At 37.0% G+C, this 19,753-nt stretch overlaps 1 protein-coding gene across 2 annotated transcripts in view; it reads left to right on the top strand.

The window, feature by feature from the left end:
* The window catches only part of myom2b (myomesin 2b), a 62,104-nt gene that overhangs the window by 18,191 nt on the left and 24,160 nt on the right, over positions 1-19,753 (top strand). For both annotated transcript variants that reach the window (XM_065250446.2, XM_073812892.1), the window contains exons 13-26: positions 10-137; positions 1,623-1,806; positions 2,008-2,182; positions 4,682-4,803; positions 5,413-5,600; positions 5,717-5,843; positions 7,938-8,116; positions 8,429-8,543; positions 10,580-10,742; positions 10,849-10,955; positions 18,231-18,275; positions 18,573-18,709; positions 18,968-19,112; positions 19,226-19,288. In XM_065250446.2, coding sequence (XP_065106518.1) covers positions 10-137; positions 1,623-1,806; positions 2,008-2,182; positions 4,682-4,803; positions 5,413-5,600; positions 5,717-5,843; positions 7,938-8,116; positions 8,429-8,543; positions 10,580-10,742; positions 10,849-10,955; positions 18,231-18,275; positions 18,573-18,709; positions 18,968-19,112; positions 19,226-19,288 — 1,878 coding nt within the window. The remainder of the gene's footprint in view (positions 1-9; positions 138-1,622; positions 1,807-2,007; positions 2,183-4,681; positions 4,804-5,412; positions 5,601-5,716; positions 5,844-7,937; positions 8,117-8,428; positions 8,544-10,579; positions 10,743-10,848; positions 10,956-18,230; positions 18,276-18,572; positions 18,710-18,967; positions 19,113-19,225; positions 19,289-19,753) is intronic.

Here is a 19,753-nt window from a genome sequence, read left to right as displayed (position 1 = left end):
TGCCTGCAGCCGAGGGAAAAGCTCCAGGACCTGCCTCAAACGTCTGCGTCATAGAGACGGATCGAACATATGTTGTGCTGACATGGGTGGCTCCAGTCTACCATGGAAAAGCTCCCATGTGGTACTACATTGAGAAGGTTAGTTTCAGCCCAGCCGAACAGCCGCAGACTTTATTTCGGGCAGTTTAGTTTTGTCCTTAAGGCATTGTACGAATCCATTAAGAAGCATTTGATCAAAAACATTCACTGTTTTTTGAAGTGTTTCATCTGTTGCTTTGAATGAGTTTATGTATAGCACAGCCACACAGACAGTGTTATTGGTGTTAATTTTCAGTTATGTTTCAGTTTATGTATTAACTTTATCAAAGATGTTTCTCTTGCAAATTCCTTAGTAGAAATCTAAACATAAACATTTCTACATGCAGAAATACTACTACAAATGTTTTAAAATTTACTTCAACTGTATGGCTCAAATTATTTGGTATTGGTTGAATTTTAAAGGAACAGTATGTAAGAAATGTATATCAATGAATCATAAAATGGCCCTGATATGTCACTAGACATTAAGAAATTATTTTCATTTCAAATACTTATATCACTGACAACAGTGGTCTGGCCAGGATATTGTCATTTAAAAAGTGGAGTTGCAGCCCTCAACTGATGTTTATGTTGTCATTTTGTGTATAAGCCACCAGTTCTGTGATTGCAGTACCAGTTTTAGCCACAAGTTTTGTGATTGCAATACCAGTTTTGGCCACAATCCTACATACTGTTCCTTTAATGTCTAAATTCTTATCTTGTTTTTGATTGCAGACTTGGGTAACAAAGCAATATATGATATTGTTAAAGGATTACTCCACTTTCATAACAAAAATTCTGATAATTTACTCACCCCCATCCAAGATGTTTATGTCTTTCTTTCTTCAGTCAAGAAGAAATTCAGTTTTTTAAGGAAAACATTCCAGGATTTTTCTCCATATAGTGGACTTACAATGAGCTCAGTGGTTTACAGTTTTAATGCAATTTTAATATAAAAAAAGTACTTGCACTACTCGTGTTATGCGCCAGCGAGACTTTACGTATTACGCAATCATTTTGAAAGGTCACGATTGACTTATGCGAAACTATCGCTCCAGTGTTTACCTGTGTGAACAAAGAGGATCGTTCAGACGCTGTCACACAGCTAGTGCAAGATGAGAAGTTGTGGTTTAAAAGTACATATTTTTTATTTCGGTAGGTAAGATAACTGTTGAGGTCCACTATATGGAGAAATTCAGGAATGTTTTCCTCAAAAAAAGATAATTTCTTTTCGATTAGAGAAAGACAGAAACATCTTGGGACATGGGTTTGAGTAAATTTTATGAATGTGAAATATTCCTTTAAGATCTGTAGAAGCAGCACATGTGAGATTACCAGAAAAACTAGCCAGTTTGTCTTTGAGAAACACTTAAAATTAAAGGAATAGGTCTCCTAAAAATATAAAATCTTTCATTTTGACAAGGTGAACTATCCCTTTAAATCTCATTCATTAAATTTTCCTTCCATTGGGAAGTTACAGCAGTCATTTCTCACAGGACGAGTCTGTGTTTAAATATCATTTTGAATGGCTTTGATCCAATACAGCTTCAGGTTGGAAGTGGATCATGGCAGAGAGTGAACACTAAAGTGCCCATCAGATCTCCTCGTTATGCCGTCTTCGATCTGTCCGAAGGAAAGGACTATCAGTTCCGCATTCTTTCAGCTAACATGTATGGCACCAGCGATCCATCCGAGCCCAGCAAACGTGTGAAGACCCTGGAACTGAAGGGTAAATGCCCTGATATCACAAATGCCACCATGTCTCTGATGTATAAATGAACTGTTGCATATGAAATGGGATATAGATCTTTGAAGTCTGGTCAAGCTGTGACTTTGATGTTGTTATTAGGCCAATAATGAATTTTGATCTGCTTTCAGCAGTGGAACAAATTCATGCAAGATAGCTCATCAAGTTTTGTTTCTTTAACAGGTGTGCCCTCAGCTCCCGGACAAGTCGTTGCGACAAGGGAAACCGACACCTCTGTTCTGATCCAGTGGGCCCCTCCTAAAAATCCCAATAACTTGATTGGATATTACATTGATTCTTGTGTAAAAGGCTCTAAGAACTGGACCTCAGCCAATCACAAACCTCATAAAAAGACCAAGTATGTGTTCAGTCTAGACATGACGATTGAGATCAGTGGCGGATGTTGACTACTTTTTCGAGGGAGCATGATGGGAAGCTCGTCACAACATGTATTTGGCCCCCATTTGTTCGATGCATCATGAGTCATGTCAAAATACATGCCTGTTGCAAATGCTTTTAAAGGGTTAAAAGAGACCCCACGTTTGCCAGATACTCACTTAATCTCATGCATAATCAGAGTTTAGTGTTAAGTGAGTGTTTTGCGAGTATTTTGTGAACGTGAGCGTCTCTTTAATCATAAAGCCTCGATGCATGTGCAGCAGGAATGTAATTTGACATGACGCATGATGCACATAGGTTCACATGATGCACCGAACACATATTTTGAATTTGCGCCCCTCAAAAGAGAAATCACTGGCCGCCACTGATCGACATACTTTACACAAATAACGTACAAAGTAACTGAAAGAAAAAATACAAATGTTCAAATGATCAGTGAAACATTAGATGTGTTTTCCTTAACTAGACACAAGATGTGTTTTTAAGATTGAGTGCCTACAAGGAATACTTTTTTTCAATGTGTATTCCCTGGGTTTAAACCCATAACTTTTTGCGTTGTAAATGCAATGCTCTACAGGAGTATTTATATTTATATATAGTATGAACCTGATGTTTATAGCATATATATATATATATATATATATATATATATATATATATATATATATATATATATATATATATATATATATATATATATATATATATATATATATATATATATATATATGAAGAGTTTCGTTGCAAAACGAGATAACTCCGTTTTAAACATTTTTGTCAAAACATGTTTATTATTATGTTATCATGTTATTATTTTGTTTTACGGTGCTACTTAGCTGTATTTTTTAAGTTATGAAGGTTTAAATCAAAACAAACCAACTGCAATTGAATTGATATTAATTGGAATGCACATTAAAAAATTTAGATTTTTGAAAAAAAAAGTTTTGCAACGAAACTCTTCATATATACTGTATATATGGTTTATGGTTAAAAACGCATTATTTTCCACATACCATACATTTTTGTAGCTCCAGTTATCCTGCCTTCCTGAAACACACTGATTTTATACAAAACTCATTGATTTCAAAAGCTCTTTGCCCCTGATTGGTCAGCTAATCTGTACGTTATGATTGGTCTGAATACCTCTGACGTCAGCTGGAAATGTGATGCTCCTTACCATGTTTAAAAGATTTGATAACTCGCGTCATCGTTTACTTTGGGGTTTGTACCTTTTGCATATCGTCAACATGTACTAATACACAGAGGCGTCATGCCCATTCAAACTGAGGGGCACATGCCCCCTTGGTTTTTTTGAGTCAAATGGATTTTGCATGCAACCTCAAAATCAAAGAAGCGTCCATTAATCTGTTATTTGTCTTTTAATCTGTTTAATACGCACAATATTATCAATTCTGTGCTGCATTCTTGTCACTTTTTGATCGTGTTTGCATTACTTTATTTGGCGGCAGGCACTGTAGAGCGTCTGAGCGCGCTCACGGGCTCTTTCCTGTTGCTGCTGCATTTTGCTATCTGAGTAATTTAAACATGTAAGAAACGCTCACAACATTTCCAAACTCCAGTACGGTAATGTGCAGTTAACCTTCTCTGTATGGTTTAAAATGTGACCGTCTCAACGTTATATTAGCAGAGATTTCTAGATTCATCTTCTTGGCACAACGCCAAAGTTCGCCAGAGTTCACAGGGGACCGGAATCAAACATGTTCACATATAAGGTAAAATTTGATGCAATAATGCGTTCCTCTAATAATTTTATCTACAACATTTTTAAATCATTATTGAACATTAAAATCAATCACGTGGCTATAGCTTATGTCATTTTTGTTGTTTATATACTTTATGGATTTAAAATTACATAAACTTTATAGGATAATGCAGTTGTTGTGCAAAATGCATTAATGACACAATTAAGTCATTTATTAAAACTTAAATTAATAAAACATGCCGTTTCAGATGTAAATATGATGCCAATATGTCATTAATCCGATTGAATAGTATTTGAAATGAAAGTTAGTCAACACTTTTATTTTTGGGGTTTTTGCATGGAAGCAGGGGTGCTCAGATTGATTGAAATGTAAGTGCCATGAAAAAGACTGAAAGCTCTATAATATAATTAGTTTGATGTCTGTGTATGCACACATTTCTGTGAGTTGTGCACACTGTGCCCCCTAAAAAATTGGTGTCTGATGCCCCTGCTAATACACACTAACACACCAAAGGAGATGTAAAATCGTAACTCGGACCATAGGTGCTCTTTAACTTAGAACTGCCTTCTTATTACTCACTAGTACGGTTTAATTTCAGCCGCTGTACTTTTGTTGTCCTCTGCTTTTTCCTGTTTTCTCTTGTTTTTATGAATGTAAGCTTCTTCGAACAAAATAACAAAATAGAAACTTCCTCTTTCACTACCTCCCTGAATCAAGTCCCTTTGTTTCCACAGGTTTGTTGTTCACGGCCTGACCACCGGTGAGACATATGTGTTTCGCGTGCAAGCCATCAATGAGCTGGGCCTAAGTGATGAATCCCAGGAATCTGCCCCTCTGACCGTGAGAGCCGCTCTCAGTAAGTATGCATGTCCGTTGCACTTACAACCTGAGGTCCTTTGATATTCCATCAAGAAACCAGCTATGGTTTATTTTGAGCATTTTCCTTTTGCCAAGCACTCTCAAAAGCAATGTACTAGTATGAGATGAGTTTTTTTAGTGGAGCATGGAAAGCAAAGGCAGAAAAAAAACAAAGTACAACCCATGCACCAGACTTCCTTTTAATAACTTCACAATGTGATGAAAAAGGTTTTAAAGGAATGAGGAAGAAGCAGAATGAGTTCTGTTTACACTTCAAGAGTTGCCACAATGACACAACAAAGTATGATCCATTTCTCAGATGTTGGTTAGTACGGCTTGCCAGTAAGCAGATTTGTCCTGTTTGCAAGAAATGCATTTGGGACATTTGCTTGACAAACATTGGCACGATTTCAGGCTAAGGTCTGGTAATATGTACAGCACATAATTAAGATGCATTGCACTCCTACTGTATATTACACCCCCACTGCCCTCCGAAATGTGCATATTACAAGCCAGAGATATGGGCCGCACTCCAGCGCATGTTCTGTTCTGTTTGAGACATTGAGTAATGGGAACGGCTGGCCAAAGTAATCCGTCTTCTCTCCAGAGTTGCCCTCTGCTCCTTATGGCGTCTCTCTTCTGTATTGTGATGGGGAATCCATGGTGATCTCTTGGAAGCAGCCCATTCATTCGGGGGGAGCAGAGGTCAGAGATTATTACATTGACAAATACAACGTAGCCAAGAATACGTGGAGGGAGGTCAACGTTCCTCCTCTAAAGGAAAGATTGCACAAGGTATCGTTCCATTGCATCATTCCGTATGTGGGATTGATATCATGTACAGTATAATAACGTGAATGAATCATTTACCATATCGTAATTACTAAGATTAATTGATGTTCCTTCTGAAGGTCGGAGGTCTTACGGCTGGGTCAGTTTATCAGTTTAGGGTTTATGCAGCCAATTTCATCGGCCTGGGTGAGCCCTCTAACCCTAGTGCTCAATTCAGATGTGAGGATTGGAAAATGCCCGAACCAGGTAATGGAAGTTTTTCTTGACTACAAACTGTAAATTCAAACCTATTCTCCTGCCATTATTGAGTCTTATGTCATTTTAAATATTTATGCTGTTTCATAAAAGAAACAAAAAGGATATATCACAGAGAAACACAGTTCAGGATTGGATTTTTACTCTGAAAGGTAATATTTTTAGTTAAAAATCATTCAGTTTCTTAAAAAATATAGCTTTAGAAGACTTGGAATACAAAGTAGAAATACATAAATTGCATATGTACTACTTTTATGAAGTTGATTATTTTGGAACTCTAAATCACCATCTACTTTCATTGTCTGATAATAAAAGGCTTGGGCCTTCAAAGACTTTATGTTTCACCAAGAAAACAGAGCTTTAAAGGTTAAATATCTTGCGCAGTCCCAAAAACACTTTAAAGGAAGTAAAAGTCCTTTGTATGCAAAACATTAAAATGTGACGCATACTGACCACGCAAATTGCATTGGCAAACATCATTCGAGTATTTTTGGTCTAGCAGATCTACAGTTTATCTGCTGGGTAGACAGTTCCTAAGTTCTGTAGTTTCCATACATTTCTGGTGTGGTCGTGACTCTCATATTGATATTAAACAATGAATCTCGTATATGAATCTGTAAAGAACCTGAAGCTGTCATAAATCAAGAATTTTACATTTGATGTTGCATAAAGAAAATTAAGTCTGTATTTAAGGACCATAAAAGCGATAGTTTGGCCAAACATTTAAATGACCCCCATGATTACTCCCCTTTAAACCATCAATACGAAAAGTGCAAACACTACGCTGATACTTTGTCCTGAATGCAGAGGAGTCTAAAATTACCGGAAGGTGGTTATTTTCGTTTGTTTTAAATATGAATATTTATCTTACAACATCACATCGATATCAAAAGGCCTTTATTTATCCCACTGGAGCCATTACTTTTGTGAATGATGGATCCACATTCTTTGGATTTGAAGGAGCTGGACCCTATATTCATCCGTTATAAAGATTGGAAGGGCTGGGATGTTTAAAAAGAAAAAAATATATATTAGTGTTCATATAAAAAAAGATTGACAAATGTATAGACTCTCTTTTTATATTATTTTTAAAACAGTAAAACACCTCCTTCCTTAATTCTCATTAGATATAAAGATAATCATTATAATGTGGAACACACAAGTACAATATTAAATGTATAACGTATATATGCAAATTCCTTGTGCTTAACTCTTTCCCCGCCATTGACGAGTTATCTCGTCAATTAAGAGAGAACATTTGCATAAAAATGTGTTCCTGAATTTATGTTAATCTGCAATACCACTTACCCAATTTATGAAAAAAACTGAAGCCAAAACATTATTTATTAATTTTAAACTCTGTGTATTTTTTGATAATCGTTCTGAATCTCTAAAAAAAATTCCTTCAGAAAAATGCAATTATTTCAGCTTTTTGCCAAAAAATTTATTTTTAAAGAAAAATACCCATAGCCTATTTAAGAGTTTATAAGCAAAAAAATAAAGATAGGAATAAATATTTTTATAGGAATAATTTTTTCCCAATATTGTTTGTTTGTTGTTTGTTTGAAAGCAGGGGGTCTGTTTTTCATTTGATATATTTGTATGTTTTTATATTTTTAGAAGAAAATTTACATGGAATGCATTTTGTGAAACTTTTGTAAAAATCACTAAAAATGTCTGGCGGGGAATGAGTTAAAGAAATAGTTCACCCAACAATAAAAATTCTGTCATCATTAATCTTGTGTTGTTTTAAACCTGTAGTTTCTTACTTCTGTTGGAAGATATTTTGATAAAATAGTAACCACACAATTGTTGGCATCCACAGACTTTCATAGTAGGACAAATAGTATGGAAGTCAACTGTGTGGTTATTATCAACATCTATCAAAATATCTTTTTGTATTCAACAAAACAAAGAAACTCATACAGAATTTTCATTTTAAACAATCCTTTCACAAAAATAACATCACCATGTCAAATATCTTAATGGTCGTCATTTAGATTTTTCCACACATTTATTTATTTCATTTCTTGGGACTTGTCTTTTTGTGATTCACCCAAACAAATCCCTGTCCTGGACTTTTAGGTCCAGCCTATGACTTGATCTGCTCTGAGATAAGAGATGATTCCCTGGTGGTGCAGTGGAAGGCACCCATCTACACTGGGGCGAGTGCTGTCACTGGATACTACGTCGAGATGTCCAAGGAAGGTTCTGATACCTGGAGCTTAGCAAGCCAAAGTTCAGCCCATAACTGCTATCTCAAGGTACTGATTTGTGAGTGCCAACAAATTAATTTCTGTGGTGCTTTCTTTACAATTTTGAATTGTTGCAAAGCAGCAGAAATCACAAATAAAAGAGACAGAAAAAGAAATCATGACAAATTGGAAATTTATTGAATATGTGGTATGGTATGATTGCAAATTCTCTATATGCACGTTAGCAATAGTATATCTGTATAAGTAATTGTATACTCAATCACATCCCTTACATTAATTGTACTAAACACTGTATCAGAGATAGCAGCACTGCTTCTTGGTGCAGTGGCTTCATCAACTGTGTGGTTTTGGTGTCTGCAGGTCAAGGGTCTCGAGACGGGTTCATCTTATGTGTTTCGTGTGCGGGCAGAAAACGCCAGCGGCATAGGAATGGCCTCAACCGCCTCTGATGTTGTTTGTGTCAAAGCCCTAGCAGGTAAAACACACAAACACACACACACAAAAACAAACTCTGTAACAATGCTCCTACCCATTTGCCTAGGCAATAGTACAGCATTTCAAATCCAGGCATGTATTAGGCTTGCTGGACTGGGGGGCAGTCAGGAATTTTGGATGGGCAGTCATAACACTGGTTGTAAAATATATATATATATATATATATATATATATATATATATATCTCCGTTAAACAGAAAATACATATTCTACAAAATACATAATTCATATTCTGTGTCTTATCAATGTCGGCAAACGCAGAGGGAATAAAAGGCTATTGGAGACTTTATCTGAAAATGTGTTGCAGAGTACCAGCTTCCCTCGATCGAATTATAAAAGTTTTTAATGTCAACATTGTATAGATATGATAATGCGGTGACGACGTTCAATATATGGCGTCAGTTTTAACTAAAGCCAAGGTATGGCAGACTCCTGTGTGAAGTTCTTCTCAAACCCTGAAGCTGAATGAGATGGCGCTGATAACAAACCCGCCAAATTTTGATTACAAAATGGCACACTTTGCCCCCCTGTAGACCCCCCCACCTTGTACAAATCCATAATTAACTCTGAAAATAACAACATAATTTGGCTCACCATAAACATAATTTACAGGTTGGTTCAATCAATGCTCTTTTTAGAGTAAACAAATGCAAACAAAAGTCACAGAAGTCTCGGTCTGACAGCAGGTAAAAGGGTTAACTATTAGCACATTCTGAAAAAGGGATCAACACGGTTGACGGGCATTTTAAGAAGTGAGAGGGCCTTGTGGTAAGGTAGAGATAGAGACAGCTGCACAGGGTTGTGTGGGACACTCCACAGGAGACGTTTCTGGAGCGCCTGTCTGCTCGGTTGCCGATAAGAAGAAAGCAGCCACGGGACAAGCCGAGATGATGCATCCGGAGAAGGTTGAGTGCTGATAAAACTCGGCAGCCAGCAGAGTGCACTGTGGATTCGCGTGTGTGCGTATGCAGCATGTGTGAGATTGGTCGGGATGTTGTTCATACAGCACAGCGAGGAGATGTGCCGTATAGGTCGATTGGTTATAAAGCAGGTCCACGTGGAATCTGAACCTGCAGAACTCTGCAGAGCATTTCATACATTCATGAAATCATACACGAGTGGTGCTTTACTAGTCACGACTCAAAATGAGGTCTGTTTCTGATAGGGCAGAAGGGAGAAACATGAAGTGCAACTAACCAACATGCATACTGTATATAAGTTAGGTTAGAATACATTACAAAATATATAAGAGGGAGGTGAAATGCTTTCGTATCTTTTGATTTGAGTTTCTTTATTCTGTTGAACACACAATAGTAGGATAAACAATGGGTGCATTTGTGTGCTAACCATGACAGAATTTTTTGTTTGTTCAATACAATGACAGTAGGACTCACATTAACAAATAATAAAGCACATAAGGGTGTCATCAAGGAAGCATTCGTGTCATAACTAAAACGATGACAAGGTTTAATAAAATGAGTTTTCATTTTTGTGGGCACTGTCCCTTTAATAAATGTGTCACTCTTGGTCTATTCATATTGCTGGGTTTGTACAGTTCATACATTTACATTTATGTATTTTTAAGAGTATGTGTATTCCCTGGGTTTGAACCCATGACCGTTTGCAGTGCTAATACAATGCTCTGATTTACAGCACATGGTAAGATTAATACATTTTATGTTACATTTTTTTTAAGGATATTTTTTATGTTGGAGCACTGCCTTCTGTCCCGTGTAAAATCTGGGTCATCAGTTTTCCTCTCAGGAGTGGTCTCAGCTTACCAAATCTGCCTTTCAGTAAATTACATTAGAATGTGTGGAAATGTCATCTCACCTAATATTAATAAGCAAAGCTGATAAGTTTTATATTGTCCTCCACCCACTTTTCATACTGTTCCTACGCCACGGTAATAAAGAATCGCGAGCATAAATCCAGTATTTCCTGCCATACCTATTTAATAGTCTCCACGGCTTATCAGCTTATGTGCAAATGCTTCTCTGCTTCTGTATTTCCAAGGCGCCCAAGAAATCAAGTGTGGGGTCGATGAACAATCAGGTGACATTTATCTCTCCTTCGAGAGCTGCCAAATGTCTGAGAGTTCACAGTTTGTGTGGAAGAAGTCCTACGAAGAAATTACAGATTTTTCATCTGGAATCTCTGTTAAGACATCAGGCAGCCAGTAAGAAAAACACTTTCAATGCATCCATTGTCGTAACTAAAGAGTATTTTGTCCTTATTCTTTACCCACTAAACCAAACATATTATTCGCTTGTTTGTGTCTTTAGCTCAACTTTGTATTTTAAGAATGCAACCAAAGAAGATGTGGACACATTCTCAGTCTCTGTTACAAATACTGATGGCGTTTCTGCCAGCTACAAGATCTCAGCAGAAGGTGAGGCCTTTTAATATATTATGACCGCCACCTTCATTATTAATCTTCTTCTTTAAAGTTATATGGAGTGCGAGAAACTACCAAAACATCCCAAACAGATTGTAAACATACTTGATTCAGACGGGTGTATGTTGATCTGTATAGTGGATGTTACATCATCTGAAAGGTTAAAGGAATTGTACATAAATATTTCAAATTCCCTTTTCCTCACCACTATGATGTTTCAAACAAACGTACTGTAGGAAAAAGTTACAAAAATTCACTCACAACATTTGTGCATCAGAGCCACAGGTGGGTAAATTGATGCTTAGATATCATGAATTTTGGTAACACTTTAGAATACTGTATCTTACTTACTACATAACTTATAAGGAATTACTGCAGAATTAATCATTAGTTCTTCATTAACACTCAAGTCACTACTATTAACTACTAAGGAATATGTGTTAACTAATCGGTATGTCATAGTGTTTTTTAAATTGTGTTAAGTAACTATTAGTTAATCAGTAACTAATCAATTCAGTCATGACTCCTGAAGAACTACGATGAATTAACTGCTAATTCAGCTTCAGGAGGAATAACTATTAAGTAACTATTAATGAACTCTGATGCTCAGTATCAGGTTATGTTCTTTACTACTAATGTTAGTTGATTTACTTAGAGTTATACCTATACTGATATATAAATATTTATATCATTTGCACCACTGTATGTTACTGTCGGTGGGTGTCCACGCTACAATGTTGCATGTCTTGCATCACATTAAGGTTAAATATTTGAGCCCACACATTTATTAGCTGTGAGTTTTTAATATCTCCCGTTTTGTAAGAGAATAGGGACTGGGGGTTTCCAACTGTTAGCGGAGAGGTGCATCGCTCTCGCATTTTAACAATGCACTGTCAAAACTTAAACTAATCACTGTAGACACCACATTAATGAACCGTAAAAGTAGAAGAAAGTTGAGTCTCAAAGCTGCAATAAATAATTATTCATTTAACGTTATGTTTTTTAAACGAATTGTGAATTCCTCTTGTTTTTCCTCGTGATCGACCATTTCCGTGGATGGCGCTTGAGTGTTAGTTTTTTTTTATTAAAGTGTTGTCTGCACTTCAACCAGAAAATCAGGATGAAGCTGTGACCTGCCAACAGGGCCGGAGTGGGGCCACTTTTCAGCCCGGGAGTTTCAGGCCCAAGACCGGCCCACTTTTTCCATAGTGTTATTCCAATTTAGCACTTTTTTTCAAATTGGTTAAATAAAGCAACAGTTCAGCTCATAGTTTTTATTAATATCATGGTTCAACAAATAAGTTAAAAGTTATATAATATTTCACTTAAGATGAGAAGTTAACAAAAATATTCCTCTACACTCTAAAAAAGGCTGGGTTACTTTTTACCCATAATGGGTGAATATTGGACAGAACACATGCTGGGTTAAAATAACCCAATGTTGGGTTGTTGTTATGCAACCATTATAATAACCCAACAGGTGGGTTAAAACAACCCAGCACTGGGTCAATTTTAACCCAGCAGCGTGTTCTGTCCAATATATAAAACATATAAATAACCCAGCCCTTTTTAGAGTGTATTCCACAAGGAAAGTTGATAAATTTTTAGCATTGCTATTGCTATGAGGCCGATGATTAATGCCAATAGAAATATAAAAGTCCTAATTAAAAAAGAATAGCATAACAAGTGATTTCCTAGCTTTTTTAGGCTGGTCATTTTTGACTGGGAACACAAAAGGTGTTATATGGTTCCGAACACAACCTGAGGGTTAAATAACTTTAATTCATATTGTTTTCTCATGGCATCCTCATTTTCAGCAGGGGACTGGCTTATATGCTGCTCAGAAGCTGCTTTCATAATATTTGCAAAGTCTATGAATCGCCATGTATACACAAAAGGGTAATATTTAAAAAAAAAATGTATTAGGTTATTATTCGGTATTAGCCGAATAATTACGTTGCTAATGCTAATCATTACTAGACTTATTTCTATTTAAGTTACCTGTTGTCACTTTTTTTGTCCTCTTGAAAATAAATCTGTAAGTTTGACACATTTGGCAGCATCCTCTTCCAATGGATTTTTTCTTCAACCTGTTTTTTACGCCCTCCTCCTCTCAGACGCGTATTGTTACGGTAGGGCCGGCCCAGCCTACCGGAGAAAAGTTTTCTTGGACGTGCTATGGACCGAACCAACTCTATGGGAGGGGAGGGGAAAACTCCTTCACATGGTACAACCCATGCAGAGGCTGCGCGCTGCAGTGTCAATGCGAAACGTGTGAAGTGTCATTTAAGAGAAGATAGACTCACTAACGTGACAAATGTAAAAAAAAAAAAAAACTCGACCGGCCCAAAAGTGAAGCGGCCCACCGGGAATTCTCCCGGTTTTCCCGATTACCCACCCCGGGCCTGCCTGCCAATACCTCAGATATGTTTATGGCCTTTAGAATATTTTGAGTAAAAACAGACACAAAATATATAAAAGTGAAAACAATGGGAAGGAATGGAGGGAAGTAAGTGGGAAAGCTTACTTTCTGTTGACCATAAAACTTTATTGGTCTATTTTAATGTGGCTTTACAACTTCATTATGATCAGTTAACAAGTATGTCTTTAGTGTTTTGCATCATCGTATGTGTTTTGTCAACCCATTCTCACCCCATTTCGTCAATATTTGACGACACTTGACCATTCGTCATATGTTGACGTGAAGGGTATACCTTTCGCGTCATTTTTTGACGAACTGGGGACTTCAATACTATTACGTCCGTTGCATTCTCTTTCCTATTTTATTACCATTTGCGCGTCGGTTTAGGGTTAGATTTACATAATGACATCCCTACCCAAACCTAACTCTAACCCCAACGCCAGGTGACAACTGTTTCTAACCCCAACGCCAGGTGACAACTGTTTAATTTCGCGTACACTGTTTAATTTCGCGTACACTGTTTAATTTTGCGTAATCTAACCCTTAACCGACGCGCAAATGGTAATAAAATAGGAAAGAGAATGCAACGGACGTAATAGTATTGAAGTCCCCAGTTCGTCAAAAAATGACGCGAAAGGTATACCCTTCACGTCAACATATGACGAATGGTCAAGTGTCGTCAAATATTGACGAAATGGGGTGAGAATGTGTTGGTTTTGTTTATGAGTTTGTTGTTTTCATATATGTGTACAACATGAATGTCTCAACAATAAAACCGATCAAAAAACAAGTGGAACGCCTCAGCAATGCTTCTTCCTGATACTTTGCCCCTCAGCGGTTATAGGTTGCCGCTATTAATGGGTTCCCATTGTTTTCACTTTAGAATATTTTGGTCCGGGTTCTTAGTAATTCCTTAATAATGATGTGGTAATTCTTTATTAATTATCAATGGGTTCCCATTGTTTTCACTTTAGAATACTGTTCCAGGTTTTCAGTAATTCCTTAATAATGATGTGGTAATTCTTTATTAATTATCAGTGGGTTCAAAGTAATTATTTGAGAATGATGTGGTAATTCTTTCATCATTGATTTAAATACAGAATTAATTTGTCATCACTTTCTAAAAGTGATGTGAAATATCTTGAGTAAAAACAGACACACAAAATATATAAAAGGCCATAAACATATCTGAGGTGTTGGCAGGCCACGGCTCCATCCTGATTTTCTGGTTGCAGTGCAGACAACACTTAAATAAAAAAAACTAACACTCAAGCGCCATCCACGGAAATGGTCGATCACGAGGAAAAACAAGAGAAATTCACAATTCGTTTAAAAAACATAACGTTAAATGAATAATTATTTATTGCAGCTTTGAGACGCAACTTTCTTCTACTTTTACAGTTCATTAATGCGGTATCTACAGTGATTAGTTTAAGTGTCGACAGCGCATTGTTAAAATGCGAGAGCGATGCACCTCTCCGCTGACAGTTAGAAACCCTCAGACCCATCTATCTTGCAAAACGGGAGATAATACAAAACTCACAGATATTACATGTGTGCCTTCAACCTTTAACCTGAATGTGATATATATCAGTATAGTAGGCATAAATCAACTAACATTAGTAGTAAAGAAGACAGACCATAACCTGATACTGAGCATCATTAATAGTTACTTAATAGTTATTGCTCCTGAAGCTGAATTAGTAGTTACTTCATCGTAGTTCTTCAGGAGTCATGACTGAATTGATTGGTTACTGATTAACTAATAGTTACTTAACACAATTTAAAAAACGCTATGACATACTGATTAATTGACACATATTCCTTAGTAGTTAATAGTAGTGACTTGAGTGTTAATGAAGAACTAACGAATAATTCTGCAGTAATTCCTTATTAGTTATGCAGTAAGTAAGATACAGTATTCTAAAGTGTTACCTGAATTTTCTTTGAGTTTGAGAATCACTGGCATAGGCCATGACAGTACACTTTAAGTTGTAATAAACATTACTGTTATTGCTGTTTTAAAGAAACACTCCACTTTTTTGTTGAAAATATCCTAATTTTCCAGCTCCCCTGGAGTTAAACATTTGATTTTTACCGTTTTGAAATCCATTCAGCTGATCTCCGCATCTGGCGCTACCACTTTTAGCATAGCTTAGCACAATCCGTTGAATCTGATCAGACCATTAGCATTGCGCTCAAACATAACCAGAGTTTTGATATTAAAACTTGACTAAGACAGAAGAAAAAATAAAGTTGTGATTTTCTAGGCCGATATGGCTAGGAACTATACTCTCATTCTGGCATAATAATCAAGGACTTTGCTGCCGTAACATGGCTGCAGCAGGCGCAATGATATTACACAGTGCCTAAAAATAGTCCCCTTGCTAACTTTCAATAAAAGGGGAATATTTTCGGGCACTGCGTAATATCATTGCACCTGCAGCAGCCATGTTCATAAAAAATTCTGATAATTTACTCACCCCCATATCATCCACAATGTTTATGTCTTTCTTTGTTCAGTCGAGAAGACATTAAGGTTTTTGAGGAAAGCCATTCCAGGATTTTTCTCCATATAGTGGACTTTAGTGGAACTGAACAGTTTACAGTTTCAATGCAGCTTAAAGGGGCGGTTTCCCGGACAGGGATTAGACTAGTCCTAGACTTAAACAATTGTAGGAGCTCTCCAAACTGAAAACAACTTGCACTGACATATCTTAAAATACATCAGTGCCCTTTGTTTTACCTCAAAATGCACACAGGTAATGTTTTTAGTACAGCATGTTTGTTAAAACTAGTTATATTTCCTAATTAAACTAAGGCCTAGTCTTGGATTAAGCTAATCCTGGTCCAGGAAACTGCCCCAAAGAGTACCTAAACCCTAAACCAACTTTTTTTAGTTAATGATCTGTAAGAATGATGCTTTATTAGTGCTGTTCATTGATTTTAGTCAGTTTTTTGACATTTGGATATAAAGTGTTTCAATACTACAATATATGGTGTAAAAACGTCTGAGTGCTGCCCTCTTCAGGCTGAACGGTGGCTACTGCAGTTGAATTTTAAGCAGGTTCAAGCTCACCACGCCCTTGTTACGATCTCACCACACACTTGCTACGAGCTTAGTTCCTCCCCTCTATCTCCGTTGGGATCTGCCCACTTTTCTTGCATTTTTCAAATATTGCTGTGGGAGGAGTCAGGCTCTGACCCGGGGTTTAGTTACGCTCTAAAAGGGCTCTAAATGATCCCAACCTAGGCATAAGATTCTTATCTAGCAAAACGAAGTCAAAATTATGACTTTTTAACCACAATTTCTCCTCTTGCACTAGCCGTGTGACATGCCAGCGTGAACTTACATATTACGTAATTACGTCGAAAGTTAACGCATGACGTATGTGAAGCTACCGCTACAGTTTTTACAAGTGTGGAGAAAAAGGACCGTTGTGACATTGTTGTATGTGAAATAATGCAAATTAACTCTTTCCCCGCCTTTGACGAGTTATCTCGTCATTTAAGAGAAAACATTTGCATAAGCGTGTTCCTGATGAAATTTTATTTTAATCTGCAATACCACTTACCCAATTTATAGGGATGTAACGATTCAATCGCTGTCCCATTAAAAATGCTTGTCTGAAATCGATTCTGAATCGCAAGGCTGCGATTTTTTGTTTCATGCATAGCTTGCCCGTGTACTACGGCATTTGGTCAGTAGGAAGTCCATATCAATCTAAAATCATAACGAGCCGGAGTCGTTTATAACGTGCATTTAAAAAAGCAACACGCGTTAAACAAAATCATTCAAAATATTCTTTATTAACATGAAAATACCTGAAACAATTTGAAGAACAGTGTGTAAAAATTCCTGTAGACATTTCCTGGAAAAGCGTTTGTAATGCTACTTCTTCTGTGGCACAAAGGGAGTTTCTGCATGAGAGCGCCCCCTGGCGTTCGGATATGCCGGGATTTCACCGTAATTCATTCAAATTCATTCATTGAGAAAACGCGCATTTGCACGGTTAATCGTTTCACCCCTACCAATATATACAAAAATTGAAGCCAAAACATTAATAACTAATTTTAAACTCTGTGTACTCTATGTTTTGATAATTGTTCTGAATCTGATCTCTAACAAAATTCCTTCACAAAAATGCAATTTTTTCAACTTTTTGCAAAAAAAATATTTTTAAAGAAAAATGTCCATATTTAAGAGTTTATAAGCAGAGAAAAAATATAGATAGGATGAAATTTTTTTTCCCCCATTTTGATTGTTTGTATGTTTATTGTTTGTTTGAAAGCAAACTATTCTATTTGATATATTTGTATGTTTAAATATTTTTTGAAGAAAATTTTCCTGGAAGGTTATGTGAAACTATTGTGAAAATCACAAAAAATTTTACGCGTGACCTTTTGACATACATTATACGTAAGGTTGCGCTGGCGCATCTCGCGGTTAGTGCAAGATGAGAAGTTGTGGTTTAAAAGTACTTTTTGTCAAAAATGATGGCAGATAAAACCCTTACCTTGGTTGGGATTGTTTAAAGTCCTTTGAAGCTGAATTGAAACTGTAAACTTTTGTGGTCCACTAAAGTCCACTATATGGAGAAAATCCTGAAGTGTTTTCTCAAAATAGTTTATTTCTTTTTGACAAAAGAGAGAGAGAGAGAGAAAAACATCTTTGATGACATGAAGGTGAATAAATTATCGGGATTTTTTATGAAAGTGGAGTAATCCTTTAAGACATGCTGTATGATGCTTGTTGGTTTTCGAAATGTTTTGTTGAAAGTCTCTGATGTAATGTTTTGAAATGTTATTGATAGTTAACCTTCATTTTTGTCCGTTTTCAATTTTAGAGTTGGAGAAACTGTTGGCCCTCAGCCATGAGATACGCAACCCGAGTAAGTGGGTCTTGACAAATGAGTACTGAGATTATTCTTATCCTGAGATTTTTTAAGGTCCATTCAAGTAGTAATTCAATTTTACCAAATGGAGCAGTCTGTGGAGGGTAGTGCATGACAACACAATAATAAAATCCCCATAACATTAAAGTAAAAAATGTAATACTTAGTATGCTTAAGACTTGTGATATTTTAAATAAAACTGACAAATGGTCACATACAAGTTGTAAGTCACATGTGTGATTTGTGACAATAAACAAGGCGAGATGTCAGCCTGTCACCTTTCTGTCGTTGCAGTTATCCCTCTGAAGGCCGAACTGGCCTATAAGATTCTAGAGAGAGGCCGCGTGCGCTTCTGGGTGCAAGCTGAGGGCATCTCCTCCGCCGTGACCTACAAATTCTTTGCCAATGACAAGGAGCTTGTCAACTGCGAGGTAAATAACTGTCAAACAAAATGGTACAAACAAGTCGTAGCTTTCACAATTTCATAAAAAGAAATTGGGGAATGCTAGATTGAAGTTTTATATTAAGTTTAGCTCCAACCCAACGGAGTGCGAGGAAACGTAAGCAACCCAAATAAATAGATTCGGCTCTATAGCAATACCGCCATCTGTTGTGTCTCTGTTCCATTCGTGCAAATCTCCCAAGAAAACCCCAAGAGAGTAATGTTTACCTCTTTGGCTTTTTTGCAGCAAACGAAAATGAGTCATGACGTGGCTACGGGCATTATCGAGATGGTGATGGATCATTTCACAGAGGAAAACGAGGGCACTTTTACCTTGCAGATCCAAGATGGCAGAGCCAAGGCCCAGTCCACTTTGGTGCTGATCGGAGACGGTGAGAGCCTGCGTGGCTCCGGGCTTTGGTTGCTATCGTGAAAAATATGGTGCTTTTCTGTTGACCTCTACTCACTGACCTCTTACACTTACTGCTTCTTTTTCCTCTTTCAGCCTTCAAGGCAGCGCTGGCTGAGGCCGAGTACCAAAGGAGGGAGTACATCCGTGTGAAAGAGGGTACTGCACTCTATACCATCTTAATGTAGCTGTTGAAATAAACTAGGAGATTTAGACCCCGCGGTTTACAAAGAAGCTCTGCAACATCCGTAGTGCATTCGTTGAAAAAGTAGCTTGAATAAGCCTACGGTGGGCTGCCAGATAGACCAGCTTACAGGAGTAGTTCACCTAAAAATTACAATTCTGTCATCATTCTGGCATTATAACCTTCATGTTATTTCAAACCCATATAACGTTTTACTTAGTAGGACACAGGAAGTGATTTTTTTAGAAGAATGGCCACTCTCTAAATCAGGCCCCTTTACTGCTGATTGGCTTCAAGTTTGGTAGTCGGCTGACTCCCTTTTCCAAAGCGTTTTTCAGAAGTTGCAATTTTGGCCAAACTGCTTCTTTAAACCTTGCTAAAACAAGACCTTTGTGCTGGTTCTGTTGTGTGGGTTTTTTTTTATACTGCAGAGCTGATAC

This window comes from Paramisgurnus dabryanus, chromosome 20 (genome assembly GCF_030506205.2).
Source record: "Paramisgurnus dabryanus chromosome 20, PD_genome_1.1, whole genome shotgun sequence".
In the NCBI taxonomy this organism is placed as follows: Eukaryota; Metazoa; Chordata; class Actinopteri; order Cypriniformes; family Cobitidae; genus Paramisgurnus; species Paramisgurnus dabryanus.
Note: the sequence above shows the minus strand (reverse complement) of the source record. Positions and strands in the feature narration are given on the sequence as shown.